The 21,780-nt window shown below is 46.0% G+C and overlaps 1 protein-coding gene, 1 long non-coding RNA gene and 1 pseudogene across 16 annotated transcripts in view; 2 read left to right on the plus strand and 1 right to left on the minus strand.

Annotated features, from left to right (window-relative positions):
- The window catches only part of ARIH2 (ariadne RBR E3 ubiquitin protein ligase 2), a 62,095-nt gene extending 45,925 nt beyond the window's left edge, over positions 1-16,170 (minus strand). For 12 of the 15 annotated variants that reach the window (XR_016214833.1, XR_016214834.1, XR_016214836.1 and 9 more), the window contains exons 1-3: positions 16,014-16,170; positions 13,577-13,638; positions 10,911-11,263 (exon numbers count right to left, since the gene is read on the minus strand). Coding sequence is in view for 3 of the 15 variants with exons in the window: in XM_002713401.6 (XP_002713447.1) it covers positions 10,911-11,165 (255 nt within the window). In the remaining 12 variants the exon portion in view is untranslated. The remainder of the gene's footprint in view (positions 1-10,910; positions 11,264-13,576; positions 13,639-16,013) is intronic. The other 3 variants (XM_070050830.2, XM_051852471.3, XM_070050826.2) reach the window with 1 other exon arrangement.
- Positions 16,171-16,191: 21 nt separating this feature from the next.
- LOC149124370 (uncharacterized) lies at positions 16,192-17,580 on the plus strand. Its single transcript, XR_016214839.1, has 2 exons — positions 16,192-16,776; positions 17,342-17,580. It is a non-coding gene; the product is annotated as an uncharacterized LOC149124370 (long non-coding RNA).
- Positions 17,581-18,048: 468 nt separating this feature from the next.
- On the plus strand, positions 18,049-19,101 carry LOC138844100 (proteasome subunit alpha type-6 pseudogene; annotated as a pseudogene).
- The last annotated feature ends 2,679 nt before the right edge of the window (positions 19,102-21,780 follow it).

Consider the following 21,780-nt stretch of genomic DNA (forward strand, 5'->3'; position numbering starts at 1 on the left):
TCATGGGAAAAGGGAATTGAGGATAAATCCCATTTCCAGCTGGGTGCATGGTGGTACCAACAACTGAGAATCCAGGAAGCCAGGCTAGAAGGTATTAAAATTATTTCTTGTAAACTGAGGCAAGGCTGGGACTGGCACTGTGGCACAATCGGTTACGGCACCGTCTGCAATGCCGGCATCCTATACGGACACCAGTTCAAGTTCCGCTCACTCCACTTCCAATCCAGCTCCCTGTTAATGCACCTGGGAAAACAGTGGAAGATGGCCCAAGTACTTGGGAGACCCAGGAGAAGCTCCTAGCTCCAGCCTTCAGACCGAACCAGTTCTGGCCACTGCAGCCATTTGGGGAGCGAATCTGCAGATGAAAGATCTCTCTGTGTCTTTCCCTCCCTTCCTCTCTGTGAACTCTGCCTTTCAAGTAAATAAATAATTTTTTTTAAAAAAGTTATCTTATTTAAATTTCCAAACAAACCTCTCAGTTATCCTGCCTGTATCTTTCTCCACTTACGATCAGTAACTGTGGTTATCACTGTGAAGCCATTCACCGTTTATAAAGACTTGTGACAGTTCAAAGAAAAGCACCATGCTCTGATGGTTCATGTCAGTTTAAATAATAAAGTCACAAAGCCGGCGCCGCGGCTCAATAGACTAATCCTCCACCTAGCGGCGCCGGCACACCGGGTTCTAGTCCCGATCGGGGCACTGGATTCTGTCCCGGTTGCCCCCCTTCCAGGCCAGCTCTCTGCTATGGCCCAGGAGTGCAGTGGAGGATGGCCCAAGTGCTTGGGCCCTGCACCCCATGGGAGACCAGGAGAAGCACCTGGCTCCTGCCTTCGGATCGGCGTGGTGCGCCGGCCGCGGCGGCCATTGGAGGGTGAACCAATGGCAAAGGAAGACCTTTCTGTCTCTCTCTCTCACTGTCCACTCTGCCTGTCAAAAATAATAATAATAATAATAATAATAATAATAATAATAAAGCCACAAAGAACACACATTCAGGAGATGAGAAGCTTGTTGCTTTCACACTGACACTTTTCTCAAATCTTTACTACAAATCCAGTCTCTCAAATTTTTCCTATAGTAGTAGGTATATTGAGGAACAAAGCAAAAGTTAAAGAAAAATAGGTGCCTCAATAACAAGGACCTTAAACCAACTAAGCATTTCATTAAGTAGTGTTGCCATTACAGGCACAAGACTAAAACAAATCCTGCAGTCAACCAGAAATGTAGGAACGACAGACAGGATATATTCCCTTGTATCCTTTCCCTGGCCCCAATTCAAAATTCTTTTTGTGCTATTTTTACTTCTCTTATCAGTAGGCCTCATAGAGCACAGAGGCTCTATGTGAAGGCAGAAGAATCTGAAGTAGATGATCCAATATCATACGCACACGCAGGTACAGTCAGCAGTCTGTGGTCCGATCTGGCTCCAAGTCTATGACTCAAGGCACAATCCTGAGAACCAAAGCAAACGTGAAAACAACTGTCCCATGGCTCCACTCCTGTCCCACCTTCAGCATGACTGAGGAATGTCTGAACACTCACGTGCCAAGCACTTTGGATGCATTCTATCACATTTAATACTGTGAAGGAAATATTACCATTATCATCAATGTGAAGAAACTGAAGCTTAGCAATGCTGAGGAACTTGCCCAAAGTCACATTATAAAAAATAGCAGAAAAGACGTTGCAACACAATCATCTATTAGCCCAGGCTCTGGACAGAGCCCAAGACACAAAGGCCACATCCATGAAGACGTTCACAGTAATAGAGCAGGTCCCCAACAACTGTAATACACAAGCACTCACCTAAGCACCCAAAGGGAAAGAAAGCTCAAATTATATTCAAGAACAAGCAGGGGGAAAAAAAGCAAAATACATAAATACGTGTACCCAATGATTTCTAGAAGGTAATGTCTACCAGCGCAGGGATTTTTGTTCTGTTCAGATATTTTTCCCATGCCTGGCACATAGTAGGTACTTAATAAATACTGGTGGAACCAATGACTGAATTGCAGTACAGTAATATTATCTATGAATACAGATAAGACCTGAGAGATAATCAACAGGAAAGATAATTTTTACTGTAGATTAATGAAATGATAAAATGTACACTATTCTTTTAATCCTACAGGTAAATACAAAAAGCTTCCTTTCTGGAAGATGGTGAAATGTATGTGACACCAGGTACACAGTGACAATGATTAACCTTTCTAAGCTGGCAAGATAGGGACAATTTTGTACTAGTTGTTCTTAGGCGATTCTCAATGTCACTCTGAACATTTCTCCCTTTTAAAAATAAATGTATATATCAGTAAAACATTCATCAGACTGCCAGATAAAAGCACCATGAAATACATCAACATACCCATTTGCAGCCAACTATCTGAAACACAGGAATTTAATCTAGATCTACTTAGATATAGGCATGCAAAGAAACCTGATGTCAGGTCACAAAAATAGAAGTCAGATGGCTGCTCAACACCGAAATACTCAGTGTTACTAGGTCAAGCTTGAAAATATTTCCCATGAGTAGTAACAACCACCACCACCACCACCACCCATAAACAAATTTAAACAGTCTTCAAAGTCAGCTATACCAGGACAAAGAAAGTTGAATTAATAATTAAAATCATTATTTACCAGATATTAAACAAGTGCTTGGTGTCAAGTAAGAAAGAGACTAAATAAAAAGCATTTATACTTGTATTAAGAGCATCAGTTGACCATGTTACAAGTGACAAAGGGATAGAAACCAAGTTGCTTTGAACACAGGATTATACAGACTTCTGCAAAGTCTTGAAACTCATTAAGATGCATCCACAAAGAGGAAAAATTTCCACAGAAGAATTTCAAAGAGATTTTCTAGCAAAATTTTGCTGAAAAGCAAACACTAAACTGTAATTCAAGCAAAGGGATAGCAGAATATAGTGTTCTAGAAAACATTTTCCTAGCTCTACTGCAGTTAATATAGCAATTTATAACACAAAAGGAACTGTTCTAAAAACACTACAATAAAAAATAATGGGGGGGGGGCAGTGCTGTGGTGTAGTGGGTAAAGCCAACGCCTGCAGTGCTAGCATCCCATATGGGCACCAGTTCGAAACCTGGCTGCTCCACTTCGAATCCAGCTCTCTGCTATGGCCTGGGAAAGCCCAGAAGACAGCCCAAGTCCTTGGGTCGCTGCACCTTCGTGGGTGACCCAGAAGAAGCTCCTGGCTTCGGATCGGCGCAGCTCTGGCGTTGAGGCCAATTGGGGAGTGAACCAGTGGATGGAAGACCCCTCTCTTTCTCTCCCCACCCCTTCCTTCTCTCTGCGTGTAACTCTGCCTTTTAAATAAATAAATAAATGAGTCTTAAAAAAAAAAAAAAAAGTGGTTCTCCAATTCTATCTAAGGAACACCAGGCTTGAGAAGTGAGCAGTTCAATTCATTATGCCACTTGTGTTAAAGATGTTTAACAAACAGCACTCTGGCCTCAGAATCAGCCCTTAAGGCATTTGGATCCGATTAAAAAGCCCATGAGAGTATTTCAGGCAAGGAAAACCAAGACACTCTGGCAAAAAAAAAAAAAAAAAAAAAAAAAAAAAAAAAAAACAAACCTAAATGAAAGATCTCTGTGAAGAGATCCCAGCAGAAAGAATGGGCCATCAAAGAAGGAGGTACGTTTCTCTGAAGGGAGGAGAGAACTTCCACTTTGATTATGACCTTGTTTAAATAAGATTGGAGTCAGCGAACTCAAAAGGCTTCCATAGCCTTGGCAACTCATGACAAGAGCCTAGGGTGATTACTGATGCTATAAACAAGAGTGTCAATTTGTTAAGTCAACAATAGGGGTCACTGTGCACTGTGCACTCCTCATGTGGGATCTCTGTCTTAATGTGTTATACAATGTGAATTAATGCTATAACTAGTACTCAAACAGTACTTCATACTTTGTGTTTCTGTGTGGGTGCAAACTGTTGAAATCTTTAATATATACTAAATTGATCTTCTGTATATAAAGATAATTGAAAATGAATCTTGATGTGAATGGAATGGGAGAGGGAGCGGGAGATGGGAGGGTTGCGGGTGGAAAAAAAAAAAAAAAAAAAGATGTCTAACAAAATTCTATCTAAGGAACACCAGGCTTGAGAAGTGAGCAGTTCAATTCATTATGCCACTTGTGTTAAAGACGTTTAACAAATCTATTCCTTTCCTCTAACAGTACAGACACTTCGGGCTATATTCAGGATATACCAATTTTCTTCCCGTTTACCTATGTATCTTATTCTCACTCTACAACCAAACAGGAAACCTTGCCATCCTCAACCTGCAAGGTCTGGACTTTTCTAACCTATACTGGCTCTCCACCTCACCTTCACAGTCCTTCTCCTGTCTCAATACAAAGCTCAGGTAGCTCACTTCTGCTCCTGGCTCAGATCTAGCCCAAACTGGCTTACTACTTCTCCCGAATGAAGCATGCAAGTTGAGGGTATCGAACATTTTCTTCTCCTGGTCACACTCTTCATATGATACTGAGAGAAGGAGCCCACAGGGAGGGAGGCACTTCCAGACAATCACCAACCATCACCAATCAAAGCCAGCTCTGCAGCCACAGAGCTGCCTGAGTTGTTTGGGCTTTCTCAAAACTGACCCTCTTCCTGAGCAACTTGTCAGCAAATGGCTCAAGAGATCCACAGAACAATATTAGTAAGATTCACTGAATAGGGGCCAGCGCTGTGGAACAGTGGGTAAAGCCGCTGCCTCCACTGCCCGCATCCCATATGGGCACTGGTTCGAGTCCCAGTTGCTCCACTTCTGATCTCCTCTGATATCACTAAACTAAAAGTCCAACATCCCAGACAATTGCAATTTTGCTACTTAAGAGATTTCAAATTCTAAAAGTCAATAGAAGACTCAACTTTATTCTCTACTTTGGCTCACTCAAAGGAAACTGTCAGGATACAACAAAATCAGTAACCCAGACGTAAGTATCAGTGAAAAATTTAAGTCACTCTTCAAATATAAGATAGTTTAACTCGGTGCCAGCACTATGGCATAGTGGACTAAGCCTCCGCCTGCAGCGCCGGCATCCCATATGGGTGCCACTTCTAGTCCTGGCTGCTCCTCTTCTGATCCAGCTCTCTGCTATGGCCTGGGAAAGCAACAGAAGATGGCCCAAGCACTTCCACCCGAGTGGAAGGACAGAAGAAGCTCCTGGCTTCGGATGGGCTCAGTTCTGGCCATAGCAGCCACCTGGGGAGTGAACCAGTGGATGGAAGACCTTTCTCTCTGTCTCTCCCTCCCTCTGTAACTCTACCTTTCAAATAAATAATTAAAAAAAAAAAAAAGATAGCTTTTATTCATAGCCAGCTGTTCATACAGCTATAATTTTATGTTACATACGTACGCATATTCTCTGTGAGTCAAATAGCACCTAAAACACACCAAAAAGTTAATTGCTTCATCATGCCACAGAACTGTGCAAACAGCATTATGACTGATGGGGACACAGCAGTGATCTCAGTAACCATCACTATTGAGTCCACTTTTAGAAACACATGCAACAGGAGAGAGTTAAGAGTAGCCAAAACACTAGTGAGCACAACAAGTAAAGTCAGAACTGCTATCATTCCCTCCCATCTTCAAAAAATAAAATAAAAATAAAAATAAAAAACAGGGGTCTTCATTGTGGCTCAGTGGGTTAAAGTCACAGACCGCAGCACCATCCCATAAGGGTACCAGTTTGAGTCTGGCTGTTCCACATATGACTCAGCCTGGGAAAAAGGCAGAGGATCACCCAAGTACTTGGGCCCCACATGGAAGACTTGGAAGAAGCTCTGGCTTCAGCCTGGCCATTGTGGCCATTTGTGGAGTGAACCAGCAGACAGAAGATCTGTCTCTCCTTCTCTCTCTCTGTAACTCTGCCTTTTAAATAAATAGATAGATCTTTTTAAAAAGTAATAAAAATAAAAACAATGTTAGCTTTTATTTTTGTAATTAATGAAGAGAATTGGACAATTATGTATTCTTCTTTCTCCTTAACTGCACAGCTGCTTGGACCAAGTTTCTGAACCACTTAAAAGCATCATGATTCCCTTTCTGTACAGCCAAGCTATGACCCTTGCTGCCCAGAAAGAAAATGGGTGTTAATGTCCTCCTTAGTAAGGTCTAAGGAGGAGAAAAAAAGCACAGAAAAATCTGTTTTCTACGACTGTTACATTTTTTGTCAATTATCTTCCTTTGGCCCCATTTTCTCTTTCCTTCTGTTTTAACTTTCCCCTATCTCTTTTTAATCCCTCTCTGCTCCAAGTTCTTTGTTCCTTCTAATCCTTTTTTTTTTTAAGATTTATTTATTTATTTGAACATCAGAGTTACAGAAAGGAAGAAGGAGAAGTATACATATAGAGAGAGGTAGATAGAGAGAGAGAGGTCTTCCATCCGCTGGTTCACTCCTCAATTGGCTGCACCGATCCGAAGCCAGGAGCCAGGAGCTTCTCATGGGTCTCCAACATGGGCGCAGAGGCCCAAGCATTTGGGCCACCTTCTACTGCTTTCCTAGGCCACAGCAGAATTGGACTGGAAGTGGAGCAGCCCGGACTTGAACCAACACCAATACGGGATGCCGGCACTACAGGCGGTGGCTTTACCTGCTACGCCAGAGTGCCGGCCGCATCTTTTCTCATTCTTGAAGGCCAAAACAATGCCCGTTCTTGACAAGAGAAGGACGTCTATCAGGAACTAAAAAATTTAACTAGGGGGCAGCACTGTCACACAGAAGGTAAAGCTTCTGCCTGCAGAGCCAGCATCCCAAATGGGTGCTGATTTGAGTCTTGGCTGCTCCACTTCCAATCCAGCTCTCTGCTATGACCTGGGAAAGCAGTGGAAGATGGTCCAAGTTCTTGGGCCCTTGCACCCACATGGGAGAAGCTCCTGACTCCTAGCTTTGGATTGGCCCAGCTCTGGCCATTTGCAGCCATTTGGGGAGTGAATCAGTAGATGGAAAATCTCTCAATATCTGAATCTCAATCTCTCTCTCTCTCTCTCTCTGTGCAACTCTGCCTTGCAAATAAACCAACCTCTAAAAAAGGGGGGGGGGGGCACTGTGGTGTCGCGGGTAAAGCCACCGCCTGCAGAGCCGGCATCCTATGTGGGCACGGTTCAAGTCCTGGCTGCTCCACTTCCGATCCAGCTCTCTGCTGTGGCCTGGATAGCAGTGGAAGATGGCCCAAGTCCTTGGGTCCCTGCACCCACGTGGGAGACCCGGAGGAAGCTCCTGGCTTCTGGCTTCGGATCAGCTCAGCTCTGGCCATTGCGGCTACCTGGGAAGTAAACCAGTGGATGGAAGACCTCTCTCTCTGTCTCCACCTCTCTCTGCAACATTGTCTTTCAAATTAATAAAATAAATCTTTAAAAAAAAAAGAATGAACATTTAGCTTACACCAGTATTAGTAGTTATCATCATCATTAACAAAATCTAAAAGTATCCGAGAAATTACTAAATCCCTGTGAATAAAATACTAGGCCAGGGAAGATGGAAATGAGAAGGTACAAAGCAGCCACTGCCTTTCAGGACCTGACAATGTAACTGGAGAGCTCATGCCAAACAAAATATGTGAAAGCGTAGAACAACTTAAAGCATCAAAAGACTGCAGTACAAGATCTAGAGAAAAAAATACATACATGGGACAGACATTTAGCCTAGTAATGTCCGTACACCACATCAGAGTGCCTGGGCTCGACTCCTGGTCCCACTCCTGACTTCAGCTTCCCGCTAACACAGAATATGGGTGGTGGTGGTGGTACTGACTCAAATAACTGGATTCCTGCTATCTGCATGGGAGACTTGGGTCGTGCTCCTGGTTTCCAGCTCTAGCTCCAGCTCAGCCCTGGCTATCATGGGCAGTAGGGGAATGAACCTGTAGATGGGAGGGAACGTATATTCTCTAGCTCTCTGCTGCTCAAATTGTTTGATCACCGATCAAAGGAGGGCACAACCACCATTTCAGAATTCAACAGGAGGGCCATTCAGGGAAAGCACAAGGGAGACTCAAAGGAAACTTGAGGGCCTCAAAAGGTGAGAGGTGAAGGAAAGGCATTCCAGGAACTGATCATGTCAGCCTCGTGAACATGAAGAATGTAAATTGATAATCTTAATGTTATATATATTTTAGCACAACTGAAAACAAAAAAGAAGAGGAAGGATGATTGGGCCTCTCAACTATCTCTAGGCGGACAGGAGAGGCAGCAAGTGACACTGTCACAGTGGTTAGTGTTTGGCGCAGCAATTCACACACGGCTGGGGATGCCCACACCCTACATTGCAGTGTCTGGCTTGCGTCCCAGCTCCTTCGCTTCTGGCCAAGTTGCCCGCTAATCTGCACCCTGGGCAGCAGATGACGGCTCAAGTACTTGAGTCCCTGCCATCCACGCAGGAGACCTGAATGAGTTTTGGGCTCCTGGCTTTAGCCTGGAACAGCCCTGGTTACTGCAGGCATTTGGGGAATGAAACAGTGGATTGATGATCTCTCTGCCTTTCATACAAAATGAAAAATAAAAATTTTAAAGAAATTGACACTATTATAGTACATATGCAATCTCTTTTCTTATTTTAAGAATCATAATTGAGGGGCCGGCGCTGTGGCACAGCAGGTTAACGCCCTGGCCTGAAGCACCAGCATCCCATATGGGCGCCGGTTCTAGTCCCGGCTGTTCCACTTCCGATCCAGCTCTCTGTGATGGCCTGGGAGAGCAGCAGAAGATGGCCCAAGTCCTTGGGCCCCTGCACCCACGTGGGAGACCTGGAAGAAGCTCCTGGCTTCTGGCTTTGGATCAGCGCAGCTCTGGCCGTTGCGGGCCATCTAGGAAGTGAACCAGCAGAAGGAAGACCTTTCTGTCTCTACTTCTCTCTGTAACTCTTTCAAATAAAATAAAATAAATATTTAAAAAAAAAAAGAATCATAATTGTATATAACCTAACAGTATGGTTGAAGCAAAAAAGCTAGCCGACCAACATGGGAGAGGCATCCATGGTGAGGAAGGAAGAGATCTGATGCCTCTTTTTTAACCAGGGAATGCCCTCTGGAGGCAGATCCCAGCAGCTTCGCTACAAGCCATGGGTGCAGAAATCCCAAACACGATGATCCAAGAGTCTCCACTCTTCAGTTTTCTGCTGAGCACAAAGTAGTAGTCTATAATCACTTCTAGAAATCAGCCACCAAAAAAGCTTTAGCTTTCAGCTTTCAACCAGTTCCTTAAAAGCCCTAAATATCTAAATTTTAGCCTTTGATGACCATTTGGGGAAAAAGAAAATCCCTAAACCAGTAGATAAACTTTTACAGAAACCATACATGACACATCTTTGCTATTTCCATTTAAATATAAGCAAAAAATTTACTTTAAATCATGCCATTGCACCCTTTTGACCTTCAATTTGATGATAAAACCCATGCAGCATTCAAAAGAAAGACCAAAAAACACTAAAGTAAGAGAAATGCTCCCATCTTCGCACAACAGCCAGGGTTAAAGAAGAAAACATTCTGGGAAACTATCTAAATACTCTAATAGATGGGGCCGGTACAGTGGCACAGCGGGTAAAGCCACCGCCTGCAGTGCTGGCATCCCGTATGGGTGCTGGTTTGAGTCTTGGCTGCTCCACTTCAATCCAGCTCTCTGCTATGGCCTGGGAAAACAGTAAAAGATGGCCCAAGTCCTTGGGCCCCTGCACCCACATGGGAGACCCAGAAGCTCCTGGCTTCAGATCAGCGCAGCTCCGGCCACTGTGGCCAACTGGGGAGTGAACCAGCAGATGGAAGACCTCTCTCTCACTGCCTCTCCTTCTCTATGTAATTCTGACTTTCAAGTAAATAAATAAATCTTTAAAAAAAAAAAAAAGGAACCCAGAAAGTTTGGATTTGTTTAAATGACTGTAATAAATGTAAACAGTGGGCTAGCACCGCGGCTCACTAGGCTAATCCTCCACCTTGCGCCGCCGGCACACCGGGTTCTAGTCCCGGTCGGGGAGCCAGATTCTGTCCCGGTTGCCCCTCTTCCAGGCCAGCTCTCTGCTGTGGCCAGGGAGTGCAGTGGAGGTGGCCCAAGTACTTGGGCCCTGCACCCCATGGGAGACCAGGATAAGTACCTGGCTCCTGCCATCGGATCAGCGCGGTGCGCCGGCCGCAGCACTCTGGCCGCGGCGGCCATTGGAGGGTGAACCAACGGCAAAGGAAGACCTTTCTCTCTGTCTCTCTCTCACTGTCCACTCTGCCTGTCAAATAAATAAATAAATGTAAACAGTGAAAGCAATAAATAGCCCCAAAACTAAGACATCCAAGGCATACTGGTTTAAGTGTTAAAAATGAGATTCTTGCTCGAATAAGCAACTTTGTTCATTCTTTACATTTCCATACTAATATCCCCCAAATCAATGAAATACAACATATTAGAACTTATTCTTAGAGTGAATGCTAAAATCTCTTCCAACATTAGACACTGGTCATCAGTATATGAAACAAATGAACTCATTAGCCCAAACTCACAGATTACTCAGGGCAAACCAGGGGGATCTGAATACCTTAAAATATTTGCCAAACATGGTCGTACAGAAAACAGTGATTTTGATGCATATTTTATCTATCTCATAAAGTTCTGTAAGACCTTCTGACACAAGTGCAAAGCTATGCAATTCAACTACTGCATACTTCTGGTCTGTTTTCAACCTACTTTATCACTCCTTCCTGATTCTTATTAATTTGAGAATCCAAAACATTAGATAAATATATATCACAAAAAGAAGGCAAATGGAATAAAATGGACAAACAATGCAATATATACTTAAATTTGGATTCAAGCTACAAGGCCATTCAATCAGCCTAGAGGACACATCCAGAGATTTAATGGGGAGATTACACTTGAAACATCGCTGCTTACCTTTAGGACAGAGGCTAAGCTGGTCATGTGCTCGTTGAGGGCGCCTTCGGACTCCTTGTAGGTCAAGCAGGTGAACTGGTACTCCTCAGGATCAAAGGCATCGGCCCCCTGCTGCTCCACATCACTGGCTACTCCCACATAATAGTCCTCTATGTCCCCAGGGTCCTCATCCTCTTCCTCTTCCTCCTCTTCACAATTTGGGTCATAGTCCTCTTCATTGCTGTCAGACCCCTGGCTATTCATGTCCACGGACATCTTAGCATCCAGCCAAGTTGCAGATCGGAAAGCAGTTGCTTTGTCCCCCTCCCCCAAAATTTACCGCTTTCTCAAACGCATTAGTGTTTTTTTGTCTTCTAAGGGAAGGGGGAAAAAAACAAGTGTTACATTTTCCCCCAGAGACACTGTTAATAGAAAACATTCAAGAATCAAAATGGTACAGCCCTGACCCTAGCCCATTATGGCCTAACCCAACCCTGGTCTCATGGGCCACTCTCACCATGCTCGCCCTGGCCTAGGTTTATCAAAGGGAAACCCCTCTCCTTCCCTGGAGAGGCAAAAGCACTTGATGATAATAACTTCACATGAAGGGCCTGGCAAGAAAAGGCAGAACTGCTCCCTGTCAGGTACTTAAATTCCAAAGGGCGTGTGCTTCCTGCCAGAGTCCTCGAGGGAGGCGCACATTCCCACAACTGGCTGTACGTGGGGCAGGTCACCTGGAGGTTTAGCAACCAAAGTTTAAAATTTTCCTAATCATGCCTGAATTAGGACACAGACAGCACATAAGTAGGGACACAGTTCCTTCTCACAATCACATGTAGGAAAAGACAACTACTGTTTTTACAGGTGTCACTTAAGATATCTGCAAAATCGGAGCCCTGTAGAGAAAAAAGCCACAGCACTGCTCAACTTCTTCCTCTCATCTGCAAAGTTAACTGATTTTTCAGTTTTAAGGGTTCTACTTAACTTTAAAAAGGAGTCCCAAGAGGTAAAGAAACTGACACAATAGTGAAGGGAAACTAGATATTCTTTACTGGCAAGATCAAGGTTGGGAAAAACTAGAATCTATTTTCGATTAAGAAACAAGACTTCAGGGGCCGGTGCTGTGACGCATCAGGTTAAAGCCCTGACCTGAAGTGCCGGCACCCCATATGGGCACCAGTTCTAGTCTCGGTTGCTCCACTTCCCATACAGCTCTCTGCTATGGCCTGGGAAAGCAGAGGAAGATGGCCCAAGTCCTTGGGCCCCTGCACCTGCATGGGAGACCCAGAAGAAGCTCCTGGCTCCTGGCTTCGGATTGGCGCAGCTCCAGCCATTGCAGCCAATTGTGGAGTGAAGCAGTGGATGTAAGACCTCTCTCTCTCTCTCTCTCTCTGCCTCTTCTCTATCTCTGTGTAACTCTGACTTTCAAATAAACAAATAAATCTTAAAAAAAAAAAAAAAAAACTTCAAATCCAATCAACTATTAAAAATTCTCACAGGGCAAGCATATTAATGCCATCTGCCTACATCCTACACTGAAGTGTCTGGGTTCAAGTCTCAGCTCTGCTTCTAATTCCAGCCTCCTGATTATGGCTCACTCTGGAGGGCAATTGGTAATGGCTCAAGTGCTTCGGTTCTGACACCCACACAGGAGACCCAGATTGAGTTCCAGCTCTGGACTTCAGCCTGACTCAGTCCTAGCTGTTAAGGGCATTTGGGAAGTGAACCAACAGATGGAAGATCTGTCTCTTTCTGCCTTTCAAACAAAATGAAAAAAATTTCTAAAACGAAAACTCCTTATAAAGCAAAATACTACTCAATTACATATACATGAAAAAGACCACTAGCTGAGAAGGTGAAACAGTTGCAATAACCTCATCTCAGGGAAGACCCTGGCAAACCCCCATGAACTTTTCTCTGGAAATACCATTTCAAGCAATGATTTGCAAGGAACATCACTAATGATTTATATCCCCAAACTAACAGGAATTTAAAATGCAAGAACATTTGGATTCAGTAACATGTAAACAATTTACATAAATCTGAATTTTAACAAAAGTAAATGTAAACTATATAAATAACATAAATAACCTCAATTTAAAAACATCATTTAAAAAAGATTAGGAAATGCATACTGAGGCCAGCGCTGCGGCTGAATAGGCTAATCCTCCGCCTTGTGGCATCGGCACACCGGGTTCTAGTCCCGGTTGCCCCTCTTCCAGGCCAGCTCTCTGCTATGGCCCGGGAGTGCAGTGGAGGATGGCCCAAGTCCTTGGGCCCTGCACCCGCATGGGAGACCAGAAGCACCTGGCTCCTGGCTTCAGATCAGCGCGATGCGCCGGCCGCAGCAGCCATTGGAGGGTGAACCAACGGCAAAGGAAGACCTTTCTCTCTGTCTCTCTCTCTCACTATCCACTCTGCCTGTAAAAAAAAAAAAAAAAAAAAAAGACTGAATATATAACTTGTCTAAGGGGATAGTGAGTCACTTTTTAGGTTATAAAAATATCAGTAAATCTAAGTTAGTACGGTAACTATAAATGCTCAAAACATCCATTATAGAGGAAAAAAATAAAGCTTGCAAGTTAACTTTTAACAGAATATTTTGTAGGGCAAAACTACATAATCACAACTGAACTGTGGGATTTTATCCTCTAGGAAAAAAAAGTTAATCTTTACATTAAAAATACCTGTAATTCTTGAAGATCTTTCAAATAAATGTCATCCAAGTATTCTGTCATATGATTTCCATCTAAAATGAAAACAGAGAATTTTATTTTAAAAACAGGTATCCTGATTTTGAAAGTTTTTTCTTGTAAATTCCTGGAAAAATTTTTTAAAGATTTTATTTATTTGAGAGGTTGAGTTACAGAGAGAGGGAGAGACAGAGAGAAAGGTCTTCTATCTGCTGGTTCATGCCCCACAACAGCCAAAGCTAGGCTGATCTGAAGCCAGGAGCTTCGTTCAGGTCTCCCACATGGGCATAATGGCCCAAGCACTCGGGCCATCTTCTACTACTTTCCCAGGCCGTAGCAGAAAGTATCAGAAGTGGAGCAGCCAGGACTCAAACCAGCACCTATATGGGATGCTGGCACCGCATTTACCAACTGCACCACAGTGCCAGCCCAGCTTCTCCACTTCTGATGGAGCTCCCCACTAATGTGTCTCGGAAAACATGGGAAGATGACCCAAGCACTTGGGCCCCAGGTGGAGTTCCAGCTTCTTGCCTTCCACTTGCCCCAGTTCCAGCCACTAGGGCCATCTGGGGAGTGAAGAGCAGATGGGAGATCAATCGCGTGCACGCGTATGTGTGTGTGTCTGTCTGTCTGTCTTATTGTAACTCTTTCAAATAAATAAAAGATTATTTACCAAATAATCGAAGAATAATTTTTTGAACTTTTTTCTTTTGTCTGTTTTTACATAAGATAACCACTTACTGGGCAAACAAAAATCTGTGAACACTGCTTACATTTACCAAAAACAAAACAAAACACAAGCAATAACAGTTCTTACTGAATCAGAGACAATTTCAGGTCAGCCTCATTCTCATTCGCTCTTTACAACCTTACAAAATGGCTATGTGTCCCCTTCTTAGAAATGAGGAAACTGCAGTTCATAAAGGACAGCAAATTACCCAGGTTTATACAACTGGCAAGTGGTGGAGTGCAGCATCAGTTTTCCATCAGTCCCATGGTCTGTGGGATTCACAACTACCCACACTCCTCCCAGAGAGCCTGACACTGTGCACACTGAAAGACACTTCGAACTCACACCAGCAACACTTCTACATTCTCTCCAAAACTGAGCTTACAAGTTGCCCACCGGTTTTTCATTAACCAAATATTCAGGAATTCCCCTCAAAGGAAAAGGAACTACATTTCGTACTTACTGATGTTCTAGGTCCAGACTTAAAAATAAAACTTAACTTTTAATCTTTTCAAAGATAAATATTTGTATCCTATTTGAAAGACTGCTCAAATGGGGCAGTATGTTACTTCCTTAATAAGAGAACTGATGGCAACACTTTGAATTCCTTTCAGAGGTTAAATATTATCCTGGCATCCCGGAAAGAAACGGAATAAAGGAATAACAGAAATTATTTGTCGCCAGGATTAAAGTCACGTGTTCAGAAGAACTGACCCTGGGCTGGCTCACCAGGCCTGGCCACACACGGAAGGGAAGGATTCAAACTCTGTCTCAAGCCTACAAGAACACAACACAAAGTCTGCTGACTCTAACGATGTTTCCAGATGCGGTTATTCAGCGCTGGATGGTCTTTTACTATCTACTCCAGAGAAAACCACTTCACAGAAAACTGTGAATCAGCAACTTAGTTTCAAAACCCCACACCCTGTTTTGGTCCTAACAGAGTAGCCACGAGGGGCTATTTAAACCTAACGTTAAGTTTCATTTAGTTTATTTTTTAAACCTAACAATTTAAACCTGATTAAGTGTTTTAAAATTCGGTTTTTCGGCCACACTCTCTCACGTAAAATGTTCGATGGCCACGTGTGGCTGGCTGGTTGCTGCAGACTCAACGCGTCCACCGTGACACAAAGTTCTACGGGACACAGCAACAATCAGTACCCGAGCGAAGTCACGGGCGAGCCCTGCGGCCTCTCCCGCGGCACTGGCCGAGGGGGCTGGGCAGCTCCGAGGCCGCAGCTCCAGTGGGGGCGCCGAGGGCTCCGGAACGTCGGGGTGGACACGGAACCCACGCGCTGCAGGGATTCCCCGCAAGCAGGCGTTAACAAACCGCGCGGGCGACGCTGCGGGAGCTCCCACAGAGGACTGGAGTCGGGACACCTGGAGAAGGTGCGTTTCCGGGAAGCTCCCGACCAGGAAGGCCCAGAAGTGCCGGCACCGGCCCGGCCAGAGGCGCTGGCCTCCGACCTCTCTGCGAACTGAGAGACGGCGGCCGGAGGAGAAAAGGCGGAGACTCCCGGCGCCCAGCTACCTCGGCCGCAGCTCCCTGCCACCCCTCGGCTAGCGGCGGGGGGCGCCCGGGCCTCGCCGGCTGCGGCGGGGAAGGCGGAGTCCCGGCCCAGCCCGGGAGGCGCGCACAGAGGGGGCCCCCCCACCGGCCCGCCGCGGTAAACAAGGCCGCGACTCGCGTCGCGCACTTACCGGAAACCGCGGCCCTGCGGCCGCTGAGCCCAAACAGGCCAGACCACTTCGGGCCCGGCCAGCGCGGTGGGATCGCAGCGCAGCGTCGGCGGAGGCGGCGGGCCGACGCCGGTCGGGCCCGCGCTGCTTCCTCCGGCGGAGCTGTCCCCGCCGCTCCGGAAGTGCTCGGCACAGTTGCGTCACTTCCGGGCCGAGGTCGCCCGGCGGTCGTCCGAGTGGCCGCGGGCTCGGAGCCAGGAGGCCTCGCTGTCGCTCGCACTTGGCAATCCTGTGTTCCGACCCAGAGTCCAGGCCGGGTAGGGCGGGCGGAGACCACTGTAGACAGAGCAGAGGGTTCGGCTTCCGAAGGAGGTGGTCAAGCTCCTTTTTCCGGCGTTCGTCTACCGGCGCCTCCCGGCGAGATATTTTTAACCGACGCGTCTCTGACCGGTTCCTGGCTTCACTCTTGTACTGCGCTGTCGGGGGCGCAGAGAAGCAAGGACGGTTGCCTCTCTCTGGTCCGGGGGGAGCCGAGGAAGTCGCTGGGTCTTGCGGAGCCCAGGATCACGCGCGGCGGCCTCTTTGGCCGCCCAGCTGTGCGGCTTCCACTTCCCGGACAGGACCGCCTCTTAACCGCCTGGCCGCACATTTGCTCACGGTGTAGGAACTCGCAGGACTTCCAGGGCTGTGGGTAGAGAGGGAGGGAGACCCTTGCAAGCTGCTGCACCACCGTGGAAACGCTGGCGTGAAGCCGTTGGTGTCAGGGAGCCTCCTGGCTGTGCAAGTCCGTAAATAACAACTCAAACCATTCCCACCCAGGCAGAGAGCACTTCCCGAACTTGGTGGAAAAGCGGCATTAGGAGAGAGCTTGGGGCGGGCGTGTGGCTTGGGTTGGCGTCTGGCTGCTCTGCTTCAGCTCCCTGCTCCTGGGCGCACTGGGAAGTAGCAGGGGTCCCAGACACCCACCCGGAGATCCGCGCTGCGCTGAATTCCCAGCACTTGGGAATTTGGGGGGGGGGGGGAGGGGAGTGAACCGGAGGATGGAAGTTCTCTCTGTTTCTCCCTTTCTAAAAACAAAAAATAACTTTAAAAAATAAGGGGCGGTGGAGGAGAGTGTGCTTGAAGTAATGGGTTCACTAACGTGTCTCAGGGTTCCAGCAATGGTATTGACCACCAGATTTCTATTTGGTCACCCAGGGTTCTGCTCTGCCAAGTAGAATATGCTTTTTTTTAAATAATAATAATAATGGGGCTGGCGCTGTGGCACAGCGGGTAAACGCCCTGGCCTGAAGCGCCGGCATCCCATACGGGCACTGGTTCGAGACCAGGATGCTCCACTTCCAATCCAGCTCTCTGCTGTGGCCTGGGAAAGCAGTAGAAGATGGTCCAAGTCCTTGGGCCCCTGCACCCGCATGGGAGACCTGGAAGAAGCTCCTGGCTCCTGGCTTTGGATCAGCGCAGCTCTGACCATTTCGGCCAACTGGGGAGTAAACCATCGGATGGAAGACCTCCCTATCTCTCTCTGCCTCTCCTCTCTCTCTGTAACGCTGACTTTAAAATAAATAAATAAATCTTTAAAAAAAATAAATTCATTTTCTTTGTTTTTGATAGAAATAATTCTTTGGAAACAAGACACCACACTTCTACTCAATTAGGAAATATCTTTGCAGTCAGAAATCTTTTATTTATTTTGCAGTTATTATGCCACGAATTCATAAGGAATGAGTTCCAGTAGCTCAGGCTCCTTTCCATTGGTTCTAAAAAATTGGGCTTCTCTGGGTGGAGCAGGCTGGCACCTGAACCCCAGGTACCCTTCTCTTTGGCTTCCTTCTTTTTCTGATCATTTTTCTTCACACGCTTCAAGAAGCTATCTCGGCTCTTAGAGTGCTTAATATGTTCAATATCCACATTTATTCTCTTGGCAAGAATCTTGCCCTTGTTTGTTTACAACAGTGCCAACAGCATGCTGGGTAACATAGTAGGCTCTTCCAGTGTTGCCATGGTAACGTGGGGCATTCCTTTGATGTCTACAATGTCACCTTTCTTGTAAATGCGCATGTATGTGGCCAAAGGAACAACTCCATGTTTTCTGAAATGCCTGGAGAACATGTACCAAGTACCTCCTCTTTCTCTTTGTGTTCGTCATCTTGGTGAATTACTGGAAGATGACGGTTCTGGCTGAAAGGCCATTTTATTTATTTGAAAGACAGAGTTAGAGAGGTCCTCCATCCACTGATTCACCTCCCAAATGACCGCAATGGCCAGAGCTGAGCTGAGCTGATCCAAAGCCAGGAGCCAGGAGCTTTCTCCAGGTCTTCCATGAGGGTGCAGTGGCCCAAGGACTTAGGCCATCCTATACTGCTCTCCCAGGCCACAGCAAAGAGGTGGATCAGAAGTGGAGCAGCCAGGACTCGAACTGGCGCCCATGTGGGATGCCGCCGCTGCAGACTGCTGTTTTTATTCCCTGTGCCACAGCATGGGCCCCTAGAATATGCTTTTAAGGCTAATAACCAGGGTGGCCTTAGATCAGTAGCTGTCAGAGGGAAAAACTGTTCAGTAATTGTCACACAGGAGAAAGCACCTAATTACTCAGTTCCAGCACAGTGACTCACTTATTTCAGATAACTGAAAATATTGACAGTGTGATAACAGGACAGCTCACAACAGATCCAAGGTACAGATGGTATACCAGGAGGCAGCTAACTGCACAAGGAAGTATGGCTATGGAATTCCTGTGGACGTAATGTGTGCAATAATTGCTGCAATGAGGCCACCAGGCTGTTGCATGGCTTTAATTTGTATTGTGGAAGAACAAGGCCCTCAGGTGTACAAAGGTGATCCTGCATGTGACGGCTGTGGGTGTAAAGCTTCTGCAGCAGAATTTAACCAGAGTCCCCAGCTTTGTTGGGAAAAAAATGTGAAAAATTTAACTGGATGTTTGAACAGTGAAGATGCAATTACATGCCTGTCTACTGTCCTATTGATTCATTTCAAACCATCAGGAATTGAGTTTGGCACAGTTGCCGTTGAAAATCTGAACTTCAGGATTCTTGAGGCAGGGATTGATGCTCACCTTGGTGTTGTAGTTGACAGTAAATACTGTCATTAGTTTACCAAGTCCATCATGCCACTGGCCTGTGTGTTTGTCAATAGCAAGCTGAGGTTACAGAGGCCCCTGGATTGAAAAATGAACATCAAAATGCCCAGTTTGAGTCCTGGCTCCTTCACATCCAATCCAATTTCCTGCTTATACACCATGGGAGGCAGTGAATTATGGCCCAAGTAATTGGATCCCTGTCACCCACTTGGGAGACAGATGGATTTCCAAGTTTCTGATTCTGGCCTGGCCCAGTAGCCCTGGCTGATGTATATTTTGGGGAATGAGCCAGCAGCCAGAAAATCAATCTCTGTCTCCCCCTTTCTGTCCCTCTCTCTCTGTATCACTCTGCTTTCAAATAAACAAGCATCTAAAAAAATTTTTTTTTGTTTGAAAGAATGACAGACCTAGAGATGTTGTTGGTTCACTTCCCAAAAGCCTGCAACAGCTGCCTGGCCAGACAGCAGTAAGGAGCCTGGAACTCCATCTGGGTCTCCTACATGGGTGGCAAGGAGCCAAGTACTCAAGCCATCAACTCTGCCTTCTGGGGTGTGCATTACCACGAAGCTGGAGAAGCAGAGATGGGACTTGATCATCCCCAGCAGTGGCTTAACCTGCTGTGCCACAATGCCCACTCCAATTATAAGCATTTTTTAAAAATATTTATTTATTTATTTGAAAGTCAGAGTTACACAGAGAGAGGAGAGTCAGAGAGAGAGGTCTTCCATCTGCTAGTCCAATCCCCAGCTGGCTGCAACAGCTGGAGATGTGCCAATTTGTAGCCAGGAGCCAAAAGCTTCTCCCAGGTCTCCCACGTGGGCACAAGGACTTGGACCATCTTCCACTGCTTTCCCAGGCCACAGCAGAGAGCTGGATCGGAATCAGAGCAGCTGAGACTCGAACTAGCGCCCATATGGGATGCTGGCACTGCAGGTGGCGGCTTTACCCGCTATGCCACAGCGCCTGCCCCTAAGCAATGTCTTAATCATTGTGCCAAATACCCACTCCTATGGTTTACTCTTAAGTGATAAGAATAGAATATGAGAGATGGGTGTGTGACACAGTGGTTAAGTTACTGCCTGGAGCACCCACCTCCCAAATCAGTGCCTAGTTTGAGTTCTGACTCCACTTCTGATCTATCTTCCTAGTAATACCGAGCTTGGGTAGCAGCAGATGATAACTCATGTTCTTGGGTCCCTGCCACCCAGGTGGGAGACTCAGATTGATTTCTGGGCCCCTGGATTCCATCTGGTCCTGACCCTGGCTGTTGAAGGCATCTGGAGAATGAGCCAGCAGATGGAAGATCTGTCTCTGTCTGTTCCTCTGTCTCTCAAAAGAAAGTGAAAGAAAATGGGGGGTATTAAATAGTATGTAGTATTTCATTTTTTAAATTATTTATTTATTTATTTGACAGATTTATAGACAGAGAGAATGGTCTTCCTTCCGTTGGTTCACCCCCCAAATGGCCGCCACGGCCGGCGCTGTGCCGATCAGAAGCCAGGAGCCAAATGCTTCCTCTTGGTCTCCCAAGTGGGTGCAGGGGCCCAAGCACTTGGGCCATCCTCCACTGCCTTCCTGGGCCACAGCAGAGAGCTGGACTGGAAGAGGAGCTACCGGGACTAGAACCCGGTACCCCTATGGGATGGCAGTGCCGCAGGCAGAGGATTAACCAAGTGAGCCATGGCGCTGGCCCCCAATGATATTTCATTTTTAAAATAGAAATGCACATAAATATAAATATATAAAGTCTCATGTTTCTTTGGGATAGCAATCCAGACTGGGCATGGTAGCAATGGTTTATCTCAGCTGGAAGTCTCTGCTGGGAAACTCAAAGACTGGCTGCAATCACAGAAAGAGGTGCTGAATTTTGTATCAGGTGGTTGAAGGTGGCTTCAGCTGGGGGCCTTGCTGCGGTTATCAGCCAGAACATACACATGAGCTCTCCAGGTGGCCTGTGCTTTCCTGGCCATGTGGTTGCCGGGTTCCCAGGGCAACTATTTTAGATCCAAGTGGGGCAATATTATCCTTTATGATCTAACATGCCAAGTCACCACATTCTGCGTTTCAGGGGCCAAAGCGGTTACAAAGGTCCTCTTAGCTTCAAGAGGGAATGCAGTCCTACCCTTGATGGAGGAATAAGCACATCACATTGTAAGCAAAGCACACAGAATGAGTTCTATGTTAATACAACCATCTTTGGAAAATATAATTTGCCACATAGCAATATTGTATCTGTATATCTTTTATTCATTTTTGCCCTTATTGATTTTAATTCTATAAATAATATATGATAAATGAAGCTGTAAAAATTAAAATGCAAAATTATTGGGGCCAGCATTGTGGCATAGCTGGTTAAGCCACCACCTGCGACACCTGTATCCCATATGGGCACCTATTCATGTCCTGGTTGCTTTGCTTCCAATCCAGTTCTAATCTGCTGATCCACTGCAGATCTGCTGCTAATGGCTTGGGAAAGCAACAAAAGACCCAAGAGGTTGGGCCCCTGCCACCCAAGTGGGAAACCCAGAAGCAGCTCCTGGCTCCAGGCTTCAGCCTGGATCAGCCCTGGCCATTGCAGCCATTTGGGAAGTGAACCAGCAAATTGGAAGATGTCTCTCTTTCTCTCTTTCTTTCTTTCTCTCTCCCTCTCATTCTGTAACTCTGCCTTTCATATAAATAAATCTTTAATTA

The sequence above is a fragment of the Oryctolagus cuniculus genome, chromosome 10 (genome assembly GCF_051225735.1).
Source record: "Oryctolagus cuniculus isolate XC-2025 breed Fujian yellow rabbit chromosome 10, ASM5122573v1, whole genome shotgun sequence".
NCBI classification, from domain to species: Eukaryota; Metazoa; Chordata; class Mammalia; order Lagomorpha; family Leporidae; genus Oryctolagus; species Oryctolagus cuniculus.